This window comes from Larus michahellis, chromosome 13 (assembly GCF_964199755.1).
Source record: "Larus michahellis chromosome 13, bLarMic1.1, whole genome shotgun sequence".
Classification (NCBI taxonomy): domain Eukaryota; kingdom Metazoa; phylum Chordata; class Aves; order Charadriiformes; family Laridae; genus Larus; species Larus michahellis.
The window spans coordinates 3,110,311-3,132,209 of NC_133908.1; the positions used below are offsets into that span (position 1 = coordinate 3,110,311).

The 21,899-nt window shown below is 38.3% G+C and overlaps 1 protein-coding gene across 3 annotated transcripts in view; it reads left to right on the top strand.

Moving 5' to 3' along the window:
* Positions 1-21,899, top strand: part of MED13L (mediator complex subunit 13L) — a 205,749-nt gene that overhangs the window by 147,799 nt on the left and 36,051 nt on the right. For all 3 annotated transcript variants that reach the window (XM_074605935.1, XM_074605933.1, XM_074605936.1), the window contains 10 exons: positions 3,142-3,287; positions 4,661-4,855; positions 5,240-5,431; positions 10,227-10,389; positions 11,214-11,318; positions 14,726-15,454; positions 15,878-16,100; positions 16,993-17,098; positions 17,510-17,634; positions 19,023-19,122. In XM_074605935.1, coding sequence (XP_074462036.1) covers positions 3,142-3,287; positions 4,661-4,855; positions 5,240-5,431; positions 10,227-10,389; positions 11,214-11,318; positions 14,726-15,454; positions 15,878-16,100; positions 16,993-17,098; positions 17,510-17,634; positions 19,023-19,122 — 2,084 coding nt within the window. The remainder of the gene's footprint in view (positions 1-3,141; positions 3,288-4,660; positions 4,856-5,239; positions 5,432-10,226; positions 10,390-11,213; positions 11,319-14,725; positions 15,455-15,877; positions 16,101-16,992; positions 17,099-17,509; positions 17,635-19,022; positions 19,123-21,899) is intronic.

A 21,899-nucleotide genomic window follows, 5' to 3' on the forward strand; every position in this document is an offset into this window, starting at 1 on the left:
GGTTCAAAAACATGATTCTGAAGTTAGTTTTGGTCTTGTATAATTCATTAATATGTGCAAAGTAAACATATAATGCAGCTATTCAAAATTGGTAATATTTTTATTATTGTACTTGTTCTGAACAGATATCTATTGACAGCTCCAGGTATTCCAACAGACTGCAGAGTAGGGGAAGCGGTTTGGAAGCCGTTTCACATGCCTCTCAAGTGGTTTCTGGTATTTTGAATGTCAGAGAGATAAGAAAGAGTACAGAAATGAGTACGTTTAAAAACCTGGAGAGATAGTAGAGCAGATTCTCCAAAGCCTGCCAGCTTTGGTTTTTAAACTAGGTTGAAATAAATGTATATAAATAATAAAAAAAAAAAAAAAAAAAAAAAATCGGCCTGAACATGATTCTGAGTGTTTCTATAAACTCTGGTTTGATCTGCACTTTGTGTTTAGCTTTTTTTATGGTGCCTTTTTTAGCACAAAGAGTGGTAGATCTGTTAAGAAAGCTGGATGTTGCTGAAACACTGTTGGAAGACTCTAGAGAGGACCTGAACAATTTTTGTATTTTAGAGCTTTAGTTTGAAGAATGTAGGTTTTGATGTACGCAGCACAGCTATAGCTAAATGGTTATTAAAAGTAAAGCCTCACCGCTCAGTCGGCTTCTGAAGGCTGACTGGTTTTAGCTTGGTTGAGTTTTCTTCTGCTTGACTTTTATTCAGAGATCTGTCTCGCATTTGTAGTGAGTGATTTCTGCAGCTCGGTATTTAAGGAATTGTGTGAAATGTACTAGAGATGGGAATGTCAGGAGGCTGGGGTGTACATGCCTGAGTGCAATACATCACTGACGCTATCTTCTGGAAATAAAATTCGTATTTGTTACTAAAGTAAACATTTCACTCGGAATCTGCCAGAAGCTTATTAGGAGTGTAGGAAGTCCCCAGGCCTTGTTCTTTATTATTTTTGGTCTTGAAAGCTGAGCTGGTAGCAACGACTCTGGCACCAGAAGGAGCATAACACGTATGGAACTGTTTCTTCTTGGGCAAAGCACGGTGCGACCGCCCTCGGGAGCCAGGCCTGGGGACAGAGCAGAGGAGAGAGCTCCGTGCTGGAGCTTCTTCGATCACCATAAGGACTTCTTAGCTGTGGTCTGAAGAAAAGGGATACTTGAGTGACTGAGATTTGCTGGTTCTCTCTCTATAGCTGAGCATGATTTACTTTGGATCCAGGGCTAGAAATGAGCTGGTCATCAGTAGTAATATTCATTGCTGTTATTCTTTAATCTCTCGTATTTACAGCAAATGGGCTAATGCTGTATTTGTATATCTCTTTTCCTGTAATTAGTTGTACACATTTTTAATCCAAGGCTATTTAATTTTCTGAACTTAATGATTAATTTTGGTGTTAGGTCATTCTCAGTTGAAAAAGTTGCTGGCATCTATTTCCTGCCCTGCAAAACCAAATGAATCTTTTGTCTTTAAACTCTGATTTTTGTCTATTTCTTATTCTGACAGTGTTTATGGATAGTTGTGAATGTTGCATAAGATTGCACTTGATTTGTTCATCCCACACCACTTTGCAAGAGACTTGAAAGAGCCCCTGTGTGGTCCCAGAAGGCTATTTTTTACTTCAGTTCAATAAAAGACAAGCAAGACTTTACAGTCAAACACTGTAGGAAGCTTGCAGAATCAGGAGGATTTCTGTGTAATATCCTAAAGACAGGAGTTGAAAATGACTGCTTTGCAAATAGCTTTGCTCTCTGCTTTAGAAAGGCTGACCTGCTGCATGCTGAACTCTTTGCAGAGATTATCTCTGCTTGATCTTAGATCCGATTTCTCATCTTTTCCTTATTTATTAAGACCTTTTTTTACTAAGGACTGTCATCCTATATAAGGAAGCCAGTGGGTTTTGATTAACTAATTGGGCTTTGCTTTTATTTTTTATTTCTTGTATGTGCACTGATGATAGTGAAATTTCTTTCCCTTGTGAAAATGAAAATCCAATGAAACCTTCTATTTCATTATTGCTGAAATTAAATGATTGCTACGAAGTGCTTCTGGATACAGGATGATGGCACCAAGGAAGTTTAGTTCTTGTCTGTCATTTAAGTAACTGTTTCTCGGTTTTTCTTTGGGTATTTTGTGGTAGTGTTTGAGGCTCACAGAAGAGTAACTTGTAGTACAGGACGAAGAGTTGTTCTACACGATGTGTAGAATCATTCAGAGATTTAGTGAGATTAAAGCGCTTCCTGTTTTAGACCATCAGTGCCTTTTTTTAAAAGTAGCTGACAGTAGTAGAGCAGTTGGTTGGCTTAAATACTAAAGTAAAATTGCTATAGTTGCCTGTTTTATTTCTTTTTTGGTGAAGGTAGTTAAGAGCTGTCTTTAAAACACTGGTTACATTATGGCTGGCCCAGTGCCAAAGGCAACAGCTATAAAACTATTGTTTTGGACAGAAAAATTGTGCATCTATTGTATTGGACAGAAAAATTACTGCATAATTACCACTTCGGCTCTGTAAATTTTTAGTTGATTAAAATGATGGTAAAAAGCATGAAATGTGTTTTGTTTTCTTTTTCTTGTGGCTTTGTGGCAAGGAATATCTAAGCAAATAGTTAGCTATGATGGGAGGTCATTGTATGGGTGGAATAAAATGGGAATATTTTAAATACCATTCATTTCAAATTAAGTTTAATCATCAGTGGCAAATCCATGGTTCATCTTGGAACAATTTCCACCTTTTTGTAATATTCGTGTGCTTTTTTTTTCTTTAATGGAGGCTCTCCTGAGGTGTTGGACAAACATCTCTCCTATTCCTTTTTTATTCCTTTTCAGATAGAACTTGTTGCAGTGTGAATTTTGAAGAATTTCTGAGGACTCCTATTTTTACTACTTGAATCCTCATTAAAATCCCATTTGTTTGTAATGATCTTATAAGCTGAAACAAGTAGGAAAACAAATCTTTGAGATGGTTGCCGATATTGGCAAATATCAAATTCTCAATCCGTCAATGAACCTGTATTCGGTAGCCACAAGTGACCAAACAGAAGAGTCTAGATTTGACCTCTAATCACTGCCTCCTATGGAATCACTACCTCCTATGAGTTCATTAACGTGCTAATAAATCTGTTTCTCCTTTGTCTCCCCTCTCCTACAGTGAACATTTGTCGTGTGCCTTCACGTTCTTTCTTCATGGGGAAAGCAATGTGTGCACAAGCGTGGAGATTGCTCAACACCAGCCAATCTACCTGATCAATGAAGAGCATATCCATATGGCCCAGTCCTCACCGTCCCCGTTCCAAGGTAAGTGAGCTGGATTTGGAGCTCTGTGTGCTTAACCTCACTTCTGCGTGGCAGGGACTTCACCTCTGGTGATGTTCTCTTCAGAGCTGAATAAAGTAAGATTAACCAACTCTTCAACTGGGTGAAATTTCTATTCAGGAAGTTGTGGACGTAAGGGAAAATGTTGTTAGGACTTCAACACTATACCCAGCCATAATTGGTATGGGAATTTTCCAGAGCTTTCTATTCATTAACACTATTTTTAAGGGTGCATGCATATATTAAATCAAAAAAAGGAAATTAGTTGGTTTTGTTTAAAAAGTCTTATCATTTAAGAAGGTGATTTTCTTACATGGTATCTAGGTCAGTGGGCTCAGATCTGTAACTTCAATGCTAAGTGAATAAAAATACTGAGCTTATCTAATTCAGGAGTACTTTTTGTTCATTGATTGTTAACTAGTTTGTTTGTGTGTTTCTTAAAAAAAGGGTGTGCGTGTGGAAATGTATCAGAAACAATGAAAAATTTGAATTATCTGTGACTGTTTATCTGCCAGTGTAAGAAATTAGGGGTTTACAGAATTAAATTAATGGCTTACTAAATTTATGATGCAATTGTGGTGCAATGCTCTACATCAAAAAAAATTTAAGAATACTTGAGTCATTGAGTTACACTCTCTTTACTACAGTCTGAAATTACAATTTCAAAGCAATTAAAGCAAGAAATCTTGAACATACAGTAAAGAAACACCGAGACACTATAAAATGAGCGTTTATAGAGACATTAATTTATAGAAGCTTTATTGAAAAACATTTTGTTACTAAATGTAAAGTTTTGACAGAGGCTCAGACACTTGAATCATAGAAGGTTGTGTTTCAGTGAGCTAAATTCATTACTTTCTCAAATCAAATATGACTAAAATCAAAACGGAGTCTGAATGGAGATACCTGTTGTTTGAGCAACTAGTTTTCCTTATTTGTCATGACTGTGGTCTTCATATATTGTTACCTCTATCCTTTTTAATGCTGAGAAGTCTCTAGTACCATATGTTCCTGGTAAAAACCCTATTGTTGAATATCTGTCCTCTATCGCTTCCATGTATGGTTATCCCTGTGCCACAGCGAATGCTCTTTCAGCACACTTACATTAGTTCACTGTGGAAATTATTAAACTAAACTGCAAAAACGTTCATTTTTAGCTCAGTAAGGATGGCTGTACAAGAAGCTAGTGCAGCAGAACATAGCTTTAAATTCACACCCTCACCTGGTTTTGCAGTAGCTTTGCCCTGAAGACAGATCCTGAAATCAGCATGCGAGTGGAAGAGCGACTCCAGCTAGAGAGGCAGAGCCTGGCTGGTGCAGTCGAAATACACATACTGTTGTTTTTTACCTTGCAGTTCTGGTGAGTCCTTATGGTTTAAATGGTACACTCACGGGCCAGTCATATAAGATGTCAGACCCAGCAACTCGCAAACTGATGGAGGAATGGCAGTATTTTTACCCCATGGTGCTGAAGAAGAAGGAAGGGATGAAAGAGGAAGAAGAGTTGGGATATGACAACGATTTCCCTGTGGCAGTGGAAGTCATTGTTGGTAAGTTTCAGTATTCTGCCTGAAGAATTATTTTCCTCCATGTGATTTAAAAAAAAAAAAAATCTAATTAATCAGAAACAGCCATTATAATTTTCCTATCTTCTCTTGTAGCTCTCTTGACACTGCAAGATCTGACTAGTTATCTTGCCTCAAGCTTCTGTACTCCCTGTATCCCACATGCTATTATCCACAGTGTCAAGCTACTTGTTTCAGCTCTGTACTGGTTATAGAGGGTTAGATGTATATTAGTATGTTAAATCCTTAGCTCTTTATATTTTGGATAATAAGTTTTGTCTAATTGAAATTGAAGACAAGTTGAAGTATCTAGGGCTGCTCAGTATTATCAGGTATATTTAAGACTTTTGTTTTTCCATTTATTTGTAGGTGGTGTAAGGATGGTGTATCCTTCAGCCTTTGTTCTCATCTCCCAGAGTGACATCCCCATGTCACAGAATGCTGCCAATACTGGAGGCCATATAAATGTGGGACAGCAGGGGCTCGGAAGCGTGAAGGATCCTGCTAGTACCTGTGGGATGCCACTCACTCCACCCACTTCTCCAGAGCAGGCTGTTATGGGTAAGCGATGAACTTAAGAGCCTGGAGTCAGACTTTCAATTTTGCATAGCATAAGTGAGGATAAGTAAGTGAACAGTAGCAGATTAAAGACAGGCAGTAGACTGAAAGTTAGGAGAGGACTTTCTCTGTAGGTCTGCAATAAATTAAAGCTTTAAACACACCTGAAGAGGACACATCTTTAAACAAAACTTTGTGAATTCATTTAAGCTCCGTTTTCTATAACTGCACTATCTTTGTGCAGTAGTGCAAATACCTGAGAGACTAGATTCTGTCAGTGTTTTAGACAGATTTTGCCAGTGTTTATGAAGTGTTGGTTTTGTTGTGTTGGGATGGGAACACAGTGTTAATTCATTGTGGTACAAGAGTACATTGAACATAGAAGAGTATGTAGTTCTTTTTGTAAAGAGCTAGAAATACAGCACTTAACTAAGCATGCATGTCGGTACAATAAAAATTTGCAAACACTACCTACTCTTTTTGCCCAACGCGGTTGGGTTTTAATTAAAGGCCATTCAGAAGAAATGTGTAGGTCTCTGGAATTGGTAAGACGGAGCTGGGCTTCCCAAATGAGGTCTGGCATAGGCTTGCATCATACGCAGATGGCAAACGGAGTGCTGCATAATATTTGCTTGTGTGGACAGAGTATGCCCCTTTCAGGTATTTGGTTCCATAGTAGGTCCAATCTCAGAAGCCATGTGGGTACTAGATCCTTAATATCTTACTTCGTTGAAATGTAATGAATATGTATATCCTGTTGCTCCTCAGAGATCAAAACGAATATCCATAACCTGTCATCATCTGGAATACAGACAAGACCTTAAGATTAGTTGCTGTCAGCGCGGTTAGGCTGTAACAAATGCAGGACTGCAGTTTCAAATGAGAACTAAGGAATAGAGTGAAACATCTGTTTGGGTGCAAACTTCTAAGATAATAAAAATAATAATTAAAAAATCTAATATAGAAAAATATATTCTATTGTTATTTCTTTTCCTCAAAAAATGAAGGCACGTTTACAAGTAATTATATTTTTTTCTGTGTAGATTGTCTTCCGAACTTGCTCTTTACAGACTTGCCAGTTACTAACATAATTACCAGGTAGCTGAGGTTGGAAGGGACCTCCGGAGTCTGTCTTATCCAAGCCCTCTGCTCAAAGCAGGGTGAGGTAGAGCAGGTTGCTCAGGACATTGTCCAATCAGGTTTGGAATTTCTTCAAGAACAGAGACTCCACAGCCTCTCTGGGCAACCTGTTCCAGTGGCTGACCGCCTCACAGCAAGAAGTTCTTTCTTATGTTTAAATAGAATTTCCTGTATTTCAATTTATGCCCATTGCCTCTTATCTTTTCAGTGGATACCGCTGGTTATACCCGCTCTATTCTCCCTGTCAAGTATTTGTATACATTGATAGGATTCCTCCCCCAGCTTTCTCAGCCTCTCCTTGTAGCCTTTATTAATAATAATTTCACAAGCATCAGCATGTTCTATGCTTTGCAAGTGACTATTATTTGAAATTGAGTTCTCAGTTCACACAAGATTCTCTTGACTTCAGTCACATTAGCAAAATTGTTAGACACCACTTACCGCTGGGAATCCTTCTTCTGCTTGAACTTCTACTTTTTTGAACTTGTTGATTAGTGCTTACCAAATTTCACAGAGCAATAGAAGTGTCAAAGACATGAAGTTCCTAGAAGTTTCTGTGAGATGGTGCAGCCAGATGGGGATAAAGAATCCTTGTTGTACCCTCACTGAGGTGTAAGGAGGTACCAAGGTAGTTCAGACTTTATTAGATACTTATGGCACATCAAGAGGATCAATCTGGATGCAAAGCCAAGGAAAACTAATCATCGTTTGCTTCATTACCGTGGAGTACTTGTCTAGATTCACTTGTCCATGAACAGTGCCTGCATATAAAGACAATCAAAGTATTCAGTATTTACTGCTAATAATGTAGTAAAATCTCACATAAAATGTGAGATTTACATTCTCTTTGAAATTTCTCTTCGAAATCTGTTTTTCAAAGCAATTAATAGTTAAAATAAGGAAAAAGCTTATTTTTAATCAACTGAAGCAAGACAATTGACTTCTAAATAACAGTCTCTATTTAAGTATTGATGCGTATTTTAATGTGCTATTGTTTTTTCAAATTTTTCAGATCCCTGTTAAACTTGTACAATGTCACAAGGGGATTCTATTTTAGAATATTTATAAACTATTAATATCTAAAAAGTGTTCATATTGTCCAATGTGGCAGTCACAGTTTCTGTTTGATCTCTGCTGTTGTTTGAAGGCAGTATGAAGCTGTATCAGAGAGGTGCCTCTGCAGAGAAAAGTGAAAGGATTCCTTTATATTCTATCACACGCCATTTTAAAAGACCTTGAAAAATTGGAGAAAATGAATGGCAAAACACGTCACGTAGTTCAGAATCAGTAAATGGCATACATAAACTGGATTAGTCTGAGGCACATGAATAATACTTCAGTTCTGCCCCATACTAGTAAAATGCGGTTGTGGTACCATGTCTGCTTTTGAACGCTTAAAGATGTGGACAAATAGGATGGAGTCCAGAAAAGTGCAGTGAGACTGATTATAGATTTTGCAAACAGGACCTACAGGAAAAGGTGGAAAGAATTGAAGTTGTTTAGTCTAGAGAAGAGAAATTTGAAGGAGAGACGCTGTAACAGTCTTCAGAGACATAAAAGGAGAAAAAGAATAATCTTTTCTCTGCTGAACCTAAACTGGAGCGAAGCAAAACTAGGTTAAACATGAGGAAAAACTTTCTCTGAGGAAGGATAATGAAGTGTTAGAGTAAACTGGCTGGCGGGAAGCTACAGAATTGCCATTAGCAGAGAGGTGGGTGGGTTGTTGGGGGATTTGTTTGTTCGTTTTTAAAGAACAGGTTAGTCACATGTGTTGATCCAGCTTTGAAGCAGGGGATGGACTAGATGATCTCTTCAGGTCTCTTTCAGTCACATTTTCCATGATTGTGTCTAAAGTATGCGGCAAAACAAATCGCTACCGAAACTAGGGAATGGCATTTTTCATATCTAGAAACAGACTGCGGCGTAGGGATTGTGAAGTGACCTCCAGTGAGTGGCTGGTTGTGTCCTCCGGTGTTGATACCGTTATATGACGTAGGTATTTGTGTGTGCTCCAGTAGTTTGTCAGTGATTTTCATGGATAAAAATCAGTGTCACTGTATGAGAACAAAATGTTTTGGCCTGCTGCAAAGCTCTGTTTCATGTTATGCCATGTATTGCTGCACTGTGTAATAGAAAAATATTACAGAATTTTGGAAAACAATAATTAATGCACTCAAATGTAACTTGCAAGCTCTGGTAGCTCCTTATTTGTCATCTCATACTTCCTATCCTTCCCTTTCCATCATACTTTTTTTTTTCCTGGCAGTTGTACCGGTCCTTGATCATCTGTCAAGTTCACAATGCTGTAGAACATCTGAAAGCCAGTGAAATAAATTTAGAGCCACAGCCCTCAGTATGTCTAGGGATTTGTAGTTTTGACTGCCTCTTTTTTTTTCTTTTTTGTTTTTTGTTTTTAATTAGAATTGTTTATAAAAAGAGAACTTGGGAAGGTCTAACCGGAGAGGGGGGGAAAAGGCATGAAGAATCAAAGAAGATACAGCTTGTGCACAATTTTAAAAGTTGTGTTTTGAAAGTCACCTGATAGAAATATTACCTAGTTAGATGCAATGATGTATAGCAGTGAATCCTCTCAGCGTTTCATTCTTAAGGCTTCTTAAATTGCGTCAGGCAGAAGGACAAAGTGTTCTGTACACTGATTTGACCTTGTTAAAATGCGGCATATTCTTACTTACTTTTCCATCCAGAGCACAGAGTAGGGTTACTCAGTCGCCAGTGAACCTAAAGCTCCCTCTACTGTTGTACTTTGTAAAGATGACTGTGTTAGATTTCAGTTAATCTAAACCAAAACCGTATTTCATAGTAGGAAAAGAAGCATCTGCTTATACAATAGCTGATATGGTTTCTGCATCACAGACAGAAAGAAATGAAGTGCAGAATGTCATAGCTTTCAGGCTGTTAACATGTTGAAGTAATATCTCAATTTGTTATCTCTCTGATAATCATACAGTATGACTGAGAACCTCACATACTATGTTAATAGTATACACTAATGATCAACAGTCGAACAATTTCTGTAGTAGCATACATTTCAACTGTAAGATTTTTACCAGAGCACATTTTGATACTGGTATTTCAATTCAAGCATATTATAAAGAAATGGCATCACACTAATCCATTCGTTTCTTCAGTGAAGTTTTATCTTGGGTATAAAAAACTGATTCTTGCTTTGAAATAGTCTACATAAATTATTTGGTTTCTCAATAGATTTAGAACCATCCATATTTTAACAAATTTAGTGTTGAAAGCAACTCACCAAAGACTATATAAATTCAAGTTTAACATACAGGATGATTGGGAGAAACCTCTATCTGCACTATTTCGTAGTAATTCAGTCCAAGGCTGCAGGGGGCTATTTGAACTCCCTCCATTTAAGCAGCAGAGTGTATTATCTCACATAAGGTGAGATAATACATGCATGGCTGTACTCCGTATGTACCTGGTATAACCTAGTGCCACCTTTGTTACCCCAAAGGCAAGCGTTGCTTTGAAATGTAGTTTACTTAGCCTTTTGTAATGAAGCTTTAGGCATTTTCTAGTGAATGTGAACATCTGTGTGGTCAGCAGCCTTGTCAGAGGGAAAGTGTCTAATGTGAACGTTAAGAACAGCTGTAACATTAATGCTTCATTTATATTGCAGGAGAAAGTGGATGCTCTCAGAGCAGTATCAGCCATTCAGCTGTACAGGAGGGGACAGTTAGTGTACACAGTCCAAAGAAATCAAGCAAGATTACTCCAAAATTTCACAATCATATGGTTCACCGTGTCTGGAAGGAATGCATTCTCAACAGGTCACAGTCCAAGTAAGGCAGCAGTTCTGACGGTTTTGTTTATTAATAACACGTAATATATAGTTTAAATTGTAATAGTTTTGCCTTAGATGATGTTATTCCTCACAGAATTCTTTTGCCACTAATCAAAGCTAATGATGCAGAACAGCATTATTAAAGAAAATTTGTTACTGTGTTCAGCTGAAGACTCCTAACACTTAGCATTGTATTTGCAGTTGTGTATCTTAATTGTGACAGTCTTTGAGGTTACAAATCTATAATAAGTGCCTTCAGCTAGATGCTTTCAGATTTATTGATTGCAGTTTCTAGCTGCAGTTGTAGTTACTAGACTGAAAGTTGTGTGACTGGAGAACAAATAGTATGTATTTGATACTTAGAACTCTAAAGGGTAATATCTGTAAAGCATTACATTGCATGTGTTGGACTAAAATTCCAATCGACAAGGATATGGTATATTAATGTTGTTAGACCTTTATTACTGGAGATTTAAAGCATATTCATGGCATGGAATCTTTATTTTTCACTATTTCCATGCAATTTCCTCACTGGAGATGTCAGACGAATTTCCAGATTCACTTTAAATTGCCCCTTGCCTCTTGTGCTCAAACTCCAAACAGAGCTATCTGATGTAGAGCTGGTACCATGCTCCCACATAAATCAAACTGGAAGTTTTAAGGAGTAGTAGAGGGAACTACTGTTAAATACAGAATTCTGTTTCAAAGGTGAAGTAGAAGGAAGTAATTTCTTTGAGGGGAACATATGTGAACTTATGCATGTGCATTTTCAAAATTTTGTTTTACAAAAGGTGATAACTACTAAAATAATCTTTTCTTCAGGAGGAATCAAATTACAACTGCAAATTTGGAAGAGGAAGTTCCTAACAATACTGTTTCTTGGGATTTTGTGGATCCAGTCCAAAGAGTCAGTTGTTCTTGTTCCAGGTGAGCCTTGAAGAGAGTAAGCATTTATTATATTGGAAGAGCCCTGTTTAATTCAGACAGAGGTACACTTACAAAAGGGAGTTACATTTTAGCTGCGAGAAGAGGGAACTCTAATCGTAAAAACTGTGATCATCACTCATATGCGGGTGATTAATATGCATCTCATATCACTGTCACTTGCAGTAGTCAACTTGAGTGGAAAAACGATCCTAGCCAAGAGAATGGGGGCTAGAATCACTCAAATATTTCTCATTCATAATGAACTCATCCTTCAGGCTTTTTGGAGATGTGAGCTGTACAGTTTGGAGCGGTAGGACTCATGATGAGGAGGGACAGAAGCTGCCTAAATTTCAGAGCATCCTGATTGAGAGATAGCGCTACTGTCCCTCTTTAGAGGAAGAGGAAAAATATCCTTAAGAAACACTTTACTCCGTGTACCTCTAGTCAATCTGCCATATCCACATTGGACACCAAAAAACACCCAAGAGAATACAAAGCCTTGCAGCATGGTCATCTGCTGTCAACTGATCAACGAGAAATCACAGCTCACTTACACAAACACTTCAAGAGTTTATTAAATTATCTGTCATCTTTGATGAATGCCTAAAGTTCCAGTGCTATTCGCTCAGGAGAGGCAAACCAGCACCACCAATTCTGAAAATTATCAGAGTGATGTTACAGGGCTAGGAGAAAAACAGTTTCCAGTGAAATAGTCCTGTGAAATGGGTTCTACTAAAATTTTTAATTCCTAAGGTGACCATCTGTGTACAAGATTGATAAAGGTGTTTTTATGACCTAAAGAAGTTATTCCTTAAGTATGCACAGATGTAAATGCTATTCATATGATCTAACAGAAATGCTGATTGTCCTCTGCTAACCCTTTTCGTATAATTTTTTTTCCTGTCTCATCCCCCCCTGCCCCTCCCCAACTGCAATAAGGGTCTTTGCCCAAACAATAGTCAACACGACAGACAGTGATGTGGCTGAAATGATTCTCTGCTTTTCCTCTGGTGGGGGCACAGCTGTTTTTCTTTTTTATTTTCCTTTTAACAGCAAAGTAAACTCGAGAATAACGCTGTTCTTAATAATAGTAAAATTCATATATTGTCTAACCAAATCATTAAACGTGTTACCTGCCACAGCAGTCTCAGCAGAGCTTTCTCTTTAGACTTGGCTGTCCAGAGAAATGTAGGAATGTAGCGTTCTCACAATCTCTGAAGGGTTGCTGATTAGAAATTTCCATTGTCCAAAACTGAATGAAGCGAGATTGTGTCCTTGTACCTTTTGCGTTTGACTTCTCCTGAAGCCAGTTCTCCTTTGTGTATTTAGAAGAAGAGAGAAAGGGATGTAGAGGAATTGTGCGTCATGCAGAGGGCAGAGTGTTCAACCTGGAGACTCTGCGCTGTGTCCAAAGTGAAAGTGTTGCTCTCCTGCAGCCTTGCTCTTTAACCCCTGATTCCTGCAGCCTTGCTCTTTAACCCCTGATTATATGTTGCTTGTATGTATATACTCAAAAATGCAGAGCAGATAAACGTTTTTTCAGGATGCCAAGTGTTTCCTATGGAAAACTGAGGTCCAGGCTCGCCTGGAAAGGGTGAGGAATCAGTAGTGGGCAATGGAAACCTTAATCGATGGATAGGTTCAGCTGCATTTGCAACTTCACACTGTCTTTTAATAGCTCCAGCGATAACTACAGCATGCTGGAGTTAGGAAACACAGCACCTGGGAAATGAAAACATAATCCTTAAAATAAAGGCAGTACCTGATTTCAAACAGCTATAAAAATTTTCTGTGTAGCTGCAGAAACTGGACAGCTACTGTCATATAGATATTGTTTTAGTAATTACTGTGCCCATTCTGTGTGTATTGTATAAATGAGGGTATAAATTTCAAGATATGATCTTAAATATGGAGTCTTAAAGGGTTTTCTGGTGTTCAGCATCAAATACGATCTTCTATAAACCCAGCTCTGTGTGTGGCACAACAGACTGCCTAAAATAATTTCCTGCGGTCAGTTAAAATACGGTGAATGATGGAGAATTAAGTCAATGAAATGTTACAAGAACATGCTTAAGGCAAATCTTCAGCTACTAGGGCATTAGCTCCACATTATGGGTGATTGCAGCTAAAGACCATCTGCTGCGGCAGAGAATTTGCAACACGGCCTGGTAACAGCACAGCCCACAAAGCAAGCCAGGACCATACCACGCAGCATGGATGGTTACTGGAAAAAGATGTAGCAAGGACAAGAAGTTGTATTTGTACCATTTGACAGCCGCTGGGTGCTATAAAACTCGGATATTTTCATAGCTAAGTCATAAAAGCAGAATTGATTTTCTTCAATCTAGTAGTCCACTTTACTTGTGGTAATGTAGTTTATCTTTGTGAGTAAAAAGCGTATGATATGTTTTGAAATGTTTTGTTGCTGTCCTAGATATTGTTGTTCGTAAACAAAAGTAGGGATGGAGTGATTTATTTTGCTGTGGTATTTAACTTTAAACAGATATAAATGTTAAACACAATACATCTTCCAATTTCCGCTCAGCTTAAAAAAAACTAAACAAAAACCCCCAAACAACAACAAAAAAAAGCAATAAAAATACGGACAGAGTTATATGTCCCTGTTGTAACATCCTTGGGGACCATCAGCTATATGACGAAAATACTGTTTAGCAGTACCTGAAATACTGCAATTCACTCCTGTGCTTCCCAGTCTCGAAGATACTGGATACAAATTTTAAAAAGCCAAATTAAAATCTGAAACCAGTAATAAGTTTCTGTGTTACTGCATTTTTTGTTTTTAATATTTTTAAAATATGTGTTCATGCTGTCTTCATCAGTCGGTAGTTGCTTTTTTCTTCTCTTTTTTTTTCTCCTTTTTTTTTTTGTTTGTTTGTTTTGTTTTTGGACTAGAGTTGTACTTATTTTTCCTTCCCTGATATGGAGGAGAAAACTGCCATGAGAGCATCCTGCCATGTATTGTGTCTGTGAACATAACTAAAACAATTCCGATCTGAATCTTTTGTAACAGATGCTCAGGAGTGTGCAAGAGTCGTGATGTAGTTCCACAGCGGTAATTTTATTTGAAAGGCTATCTTTAGGGTAATGAAAACAGCAGTAGCTTGGATTTTTTTGTTATATTGCCTTCCATCTGAGCAGTACTAAGCTTTTATAAGCATTAAATCTTTCCTTTGAATGCTGTTTTCTGGAGACTGTCATTTTCCATTTTATAGGTCAGAGAAACTGCAGCAAAGTTGGCTTGAACGACCTGGTCCAGATCAAAATCTGTTAAATGATCAGGAACAGAGACGAGATTTCTCAATGCTGTTCTTTGGGGGTTTTTTCCCCCCATTAGATCAGATAACCGTATAAACCATGCGGTGACTTGTTTCTGCCTCTGCTTTCAGGCACAAGGTTTTCAAACAGCGTTGTGCTGCTGGCTCCAGCCGTCCCCCAACGATAAATCAGCCAGGATTCAGTGTGGGAACATCGTCATCTTCATCGTTGCCACCTCCTGCCTCTTCAAAGCACAAAACAACAGAGAGACAGGAAAAAGGAGATAAACTGCAAAAAAGGCCTATGATGCCATTTCACCATCGGCCCTCTGTGACTGAAGAGCTATGCATGGAGCAGGACACATCAGGGCAGAAACTGGGCTTAGCGGGAATAGAGCCCTCTTTAGAAGTTCCTAATCCCAGAAAATACGAGAAGCCGCTATCTATACCTGCTAGAAATCCAAGCAAGCAAATTAATATGAATCCTATGGATTCACCCCATTCCCCTACTTCCCCTCTGCCTCCCACCCTTAGCCCCCAGCCAAGAGGCCAGGAAGCAGAGAACCTGGACCCGCCTTCCGTACCTGTAAACCCAGCACTCTATGGCAGTGGGCTGGAGCTTCAGCCCTTGCCCAGCTTAGACGATAGGACAGTCCTTGTTGGACAGAGGTTACCTCTGATGGCAGAGGTCAGTGAGACGGCATTATACTGCGGGATAATCCAGAACAATGAGTCAGTAGATATGTGGAGGACCTATAGCGTCCCATCAAGTGATGATCCAGAGTTCAGGCCGCCAGATCTTCCGTGTGAGAGATATGATGCCAAGATGGAAATAAACTCGGACAGCACTGCACTGAAAAGGTAGGAGTGCAAATAGATCCCCGTGGTGGTTTTATTAAATTATAAGCATGACCAAACTCTGTTTTCAGTTGAAACTGAAACAAGTAGAAGGCTTCACTGTAACATTTTGGTAATTACAATGGAGTTTTGCTAGGCTGAAAAGGTTATGTGTTCTTCAAAGTATTTTGATTTATACAGTGACAAGATCAATTCTTTTTTCATTGTCCCAAAGCAGTTGTTAATACAGTAAGATGTTTAATACTAAATGTAGGCAAATGCATCCTTTATTTGAGGAAAAAGCATTTCTGCTAGATGAAGGAGGATGGAGAGAGACGTGGGCTGTATTTGTGTGTGACAGCTACAGATCTGAAGAGCTGTTATTTTTCTCTGTATGTTTGGTTTGTTTCATGATGGCTTTGTTTGCTTGTTTATTTTTACTTTCAGGCTCTTAGCACAACCTAATAAACGGTTTAAAATTTTGGAAGAGCAGAAACCAGTGCAGACACTGAACTATCTTGACCCCCTGCCTCTGATACAACAGCCTGGAGAAGGCTTGGGAGACGCTAGTGACCCTTACACTTTTGAAGATGGTGATATAAAGTACAGCTTCACTGGCAATAAAAAATGCAAACTTGGGGCTGAGAAAGATCCTTCGAAAAAGAACAAGGTAACATGTAAATCCAGAGTCTTTATCATGAATGTTCTTACTGGACTTTCTGCACCGGCTCACAGGAAGAAACTTCATTTCACTGTGGTGTTTTTGAGCTGGTATTTGCTGGCATCCCTCTGAACCTGTTTGTATATGAAAACACTGCTGTTACAAGGAATACTTTCCAGTTATATATATTCAGCTTGACCAGCAGCAGGTTCCAGATTTAAGCTAAGAAATAAAATACTTTGAGCCTTATATTCGCTTGTAGAGATGAAAGAATTTGCTGGGCTGCTTTTTATCTTTCTTGCTTGCTTCAGCTTGACATCTCACCTCACTGCAAAGCTCAGATCTCTCCAGCCCAAGCTTATTTTTCTTCCCTTGGGCAAAATTAGTGTAGCCTTCTGCTGAGAGGATTTGTGGCAGGGACACTATATTGGATTGAACATTTCCTTAGAGGTGTTCTTCCATATGTGAACAGAAGCAATTTAATCACCATTCTTTGGTCTTCACCTGCCCTGTGTGCATTGTACTCCTTATGCATCTTACCCATTACAGAGCTGCTTCACTGCCTGGCTACTCACGCATTGTTCTTGTGTGGGTAACCACCACGCTTAAAATTCTAGAAGATATGTTTTCTGGAGAAATTGGAGTGGGTAATTATCTGTACTGGCTATCAAAGTTAACTGATGTATGTGGAATCCTTTGTAAATAATACACAACATTACTTCATGTTTTTCGTAAGACGTAGATAAACAGCAGACAACCATGTTCTTTTCCCTTCTTAAATTTTGTTTTGCTTCTCAAAGCATTTAATCCAGAGCCCTAAGTTTGGCTTGACCTAGGAAAACAGTTGTTCTTACATAGCTTAAATTAATATCCACTAAAAACTCTTGGATTTTTTGTACAGTCAGAAGATGGAATTGGTACCAAGGAGATCCCCACAGCGGGTCATTCTACACCAGTTCCTGATGGAAAAGATGCCATGTCTATTTTCAGTTCTGCTCCAAAGACTGGTGAGTAAAAGCTTTTTAATTCACTCTGCAAAGCAAAAACACTCAAAGTTATGCAGTGAAATCTGAAAGGAAAAAATCACATACTGAACATTTTACTGTAAAATGAGAGCTATAGACAGCTCCTGAGATGGAAAAAACTTGATTCTGCTTGTCCTTTTTATAATAATGTAATTATTTATTCTTTCTAGAATATTAAAGTTAAGCAGTAGCTGCCTTCGTTCTTTCGCGATTGACCTTTGGTGCTTGCTTAAAACTTGACGGCAGAGCTATTTCTAGACTACAACATAGAAAAGGGGTCTCAGTGATTCTTGCTTGTCCCATGTTTAGAGTGGGAAGTAAAATTGAAAAAAGGTGATTTTGTGCTTAACTTTACTCCCATTTTTCATGGGGTTTTCCCTTTCTTTTTGATAGATACCCGGCAAGACAATGCTGCAGGCCGAGTAGGCTCTGGTAGCCTCACACAGGTGACGGATCTGGCTCCATCACTTCATGACCTAGACAATATCTTTGATAATTCAGATGAAGATGAGCTTGGTGTAAGTCTTTGTAGGGCTGAGTGTTCTGTAGACTTAAACCTCTGCCAAAGAAAAGGATGTGGATGGAATCCTAGTGGGGAGTGATTATCCCTAATAGATACGAGAGTTTCGAGGTAGGAGGCTTGGATTTTAACTAGGAAGAGTTGCTAGCAGAGAGAGGTATCCTTTCAGGAGATCCATCATGGAGAGAAATCATCACTGTATAATTCAGCGATATTAGGAGATCACGTGGGTAACATCAAAGCTTGCGTTGTCTGACAGTTTTTCAGTCCTGAGGGGAACCTGCATACAACTAACTTGCTGATTCAGTCATTGCATAGACAGGCTATAAGAATACTTCCATAGGTTAAGCAATGTAGTTGCTTTATCATTACATCTAGTTTTGTGCCCTTAGCTTTTGTCAGTATTTTGTGTTTGTTTGAGAGTTATGGAAAAGATCCTAGTTTTATTAACTGGTGATTTGTTCTTTTACCTTGTTTGAGATGCTGCCCAAAGAAAATTAAATTCAACCTTAGTGAATTTCAGTAATTCTCTGAAGCATTTCTATTCCTACAAGCGGTTTATTTCAGTGCAAAGAGGAATAGTTGCTGAATATTAGGAAATACAAAAGGAAAAGCAGATTTACATCAGTTACCAGGAAAAAAAAAATCAAGACACATAGAAAGGCAAAGCTTGAATAATTACTGTTTTTAAGCTTAATCTAATATAGCCATAATGATACAGAAGGAGATCCGACTGATAGTAGGTAATAGTATTTAAAAGTCTAATGCCTGGTTCTTGGCAGTACTTTTCAAGTACACCAATTTATTTACCACTTCTCCCTGTTCTGTGGTTCTACACAAACTGCACTTAAGATGTCGCAGTTAATATGCAAATCTACTAGAGGACTGTTGTGTCAAAATAAAAAAATTACCTTTTTCTGTGTAGTTGGCCTGGACAGACCTAATGTTCTTCCTGTCTTAAAACTTGCACGTATTGAGCTCTCTCCTGTGGTAGTCTGCTTATGGCCTTCTTACTCTGTGTCGTGTTCTCGTCGTTGTTCTCAAGTCAAGTAGGCACATTAATTTCACGTCCAGTGTTTGTGATAACATTTTCGATGTAATTTGTGTGTGTATATAGATACATGTGATATGCTTATATGTATGTATCTATATATTGGGGGGGTGTTTGGGCAGGCAAATATTTCAGAGATTTTGTTTCGTTTTAGTGTTGAAAGAGAAGAAAAAGAAATCCAGCCTCCTTGGGGGGAGCGGATGGGAGAGTAGAAAAGTAAACTTTTTTGTTTCTTGTGAAATCTCATTCAGAGAGTTTCCGGAATTATTAATACCTTATGAATTCTAATATTTTGTACATTTTTTTAAGATGGTGTGTGATTATTCTGCTTTTAGGCTGTATCACCAGCTCTTCGGTCATCAAAAATGCCCACAGTAGGGTCTGAGGAACGCCCTGTAGGGAAGGATGGTAGAACAGCAGTACCTTACCCACCAAGTAAGTAGCAACAACTGATTACCACTTTGTTGACATTTAAAATCTTCTTATAGCTACCATACTGCCTTTCTGTAGGAAGCTTATAATGTTATTTTTTCAGGGCTAGGAGGTAGTGTGCTTATTTTGTTCTGTAATTACCAGTTGCCAATATTAAAGGAGGATAAGCAGATTTTAATGAAAACAGTGGATGGTAATATAGACATGTGTAGTTAATGTGCCTGCTGAGATTTCAGATGCTCTTCTTTTGACATTATTGTCTTAGGTTGGAAGTACGGGAGGGATTTGTTACAAATCATTTAGAAGCTATCCCCTCTATTCTCAATTCAGTATTTAGTCTCAGTTAGTCAAACCATTACCATATCCTTCTTTAAGTATAAATCATTCTTCTTTTTAAAGAATTTAAAGCTAGACTTACCAGTTGGACATTATGGCACAACCTGTCTTGGAAGAAAATTGCATTCAGCATTTGACAAATTCAGACTAAAACCACCTTCAGGCAGGGTTTAATCTAGATGTGGAAGTGCGTGATTAAAATCGAAGAGCTAGGTTCTAACTGAAGACACGTTGCAGGCACTACACATGTACAAGGAAGGCTATAGGAGTGCAGGAGATTTAGAAATTAAACTTAGTATGCTGAAAATGTATGAAACGTAGATTAAAACAATAGAGCTTTTTTGTAAGGACTGTGCCAACAACTGTTTGGAATGATAACTTTTACTGGCTGAGATAGATGGGTTTTCTTGCATTTCTTGCACCTGAAGGGAGGGTGTAGTGAGATGGGTGCCGGTCTCTTCTCTCAAGTAGCAAGTGATAGGACAAGAGGAAATGGCCTCAAGTTGCGCCGGGGAGGTTTAGGATGGATATTAGGAAAAATTTCTTCACTGAAAGGTTGTCAAGCATTGGAACAGACTGCCCAGGGAAGTGGTGGAGTCACTGTCCCTGGAGGGATTTAAAAGACGTGTAGACATGGTGCTGAGGGACATGGGTTACCGGTAACTTGGCAGTGTTGGGTTAACGGTTGGACTCGCTGAAGTCTTTTCCAACCTAAATGATTCTATGATTCTATTTATATAGGTGGCATTTCTCTTGACATGAAAGAGAAATGTATATATGTATGTGCAAGAGGAGGAAGGTGAGAATTTTTGGTGTAATACTAACCAATCAAATTATGAATTACAAATTACTTAGTGGTATGGAGGAAGAATGTTTGATTTTTGTGGCCGCTATAAGCAGAAATCAAATCTCTCTGCAAATCATTCTGTAATGCCTTCTCATTAACGTTAGCTGGTAATGAGAACAAATTGAGGAGAAGAAAAAAAACAGTCTGAAGGAGATGAGTCAGAGTTTTATGGACCCATAAAAGCTGTGCTGATTTACTCAAATGTAGAAGCCTGAAGTATACAGAGATTGGATTTTGACAGGTTTAGTTGATCCATAGCTTTTTAAAATATGCAAAGCTTTTTCAAGCATGACACACATGAAAATGACTAATGGTAGTTATCCTGTTGCTGTAGGGTTGGGGGATTTTTTGTAATTAAACTTTTTTATGAATCTGCACTGCAGAATTTTGCTAACTGGAGTGAGGTTGAGTGTGAGAAAATGATATACTCCAGAGCTGTATGAAATAAGTTAAATCGATACACTCCACTTCTGTTTTGTAGCTGTCGCCTTGACACCAGCTGTCGAGGCATAACAGTATCTGCAGGGAAGTGAAATGCCTTGTACATCATAATAAAGTCCCACTGACCACATTTCATTTTAACCTTCCTTCCTGTCCCCCTTTCTCCCGTTTCTAAAGCACACTTCTCTCTGTTGAAAGACAGAGGCAGTAGCTAATCCAGCTGGCATCCTGAAGATTACATTTCATACTAGCATTGTGTGGAAAATAGTTTTTTCCATTCTACTGAACCTGTTTTCAACATTAATTTATCCTCTATCAGGATAAGACTAAGGTCTTTTAAATTTAAAGACTGAGAAAGGAAAAAAAAAAAACCAAAACCAAACCCCAAACGCCAAACCAATTGAGTGGGAATAATTCATATCCCATTATTTACCCTAGTACTCCAGGTTGTGAAAGACTTTGGGGTCAGTTCTGACTGTTATTGCCAACAGAACTCCATTTTGAGAGGACTTTCACCTATTTGAGTTGTTTCCCTTTGTCTAAAGAAATAAATAGACTGGCTGTCTCATTCTGTGCACAAAAGAATGAAATTCAGGTTTCAGCTCTGTTAAGGCAGAGTGGAGACACATCCTGAGGCTGCAGTGTCCTACAAAAATGTACTGTTAGGGTATGTATTCGTATGTATAAGCTATATATAATTTTAATTCCATTACTTGTGTCTGTCTTTTACAATTTGTTTTTGAGAGTTCAATGTTTCACCAGTTTGGATTTCCACAATGCAGTGTTTACCAGTCAGAAATCCATCTGTATTTATTTATGAATTTTTCGTAATCTTTAGGCTGCAAAAATTATAGAATACAAATACGTCCTTGTGTCCTGTCAGCTCAGGTTGGATGCATGTATAGGAATGGAAATGGGCATTTAGTCTGTCAGAAGAAGTATTTAAGAAGAGATACCTATGGGAATTTACCCTTCTCTAATTCGAGTATTTTAACGGTAAATTCACCAGAGTGATGGCTACGTCCAGAGAATATTTGTCCTAATTCAACCAAGAAAAGATAACATATATTCTGAATTTTAAGCAAAATAAATATGGAAGCTGGTAGCTGGAAGGAGAAAGAATGTAGCTGAGAAGAAAATGCAAGACTTGTTTTGA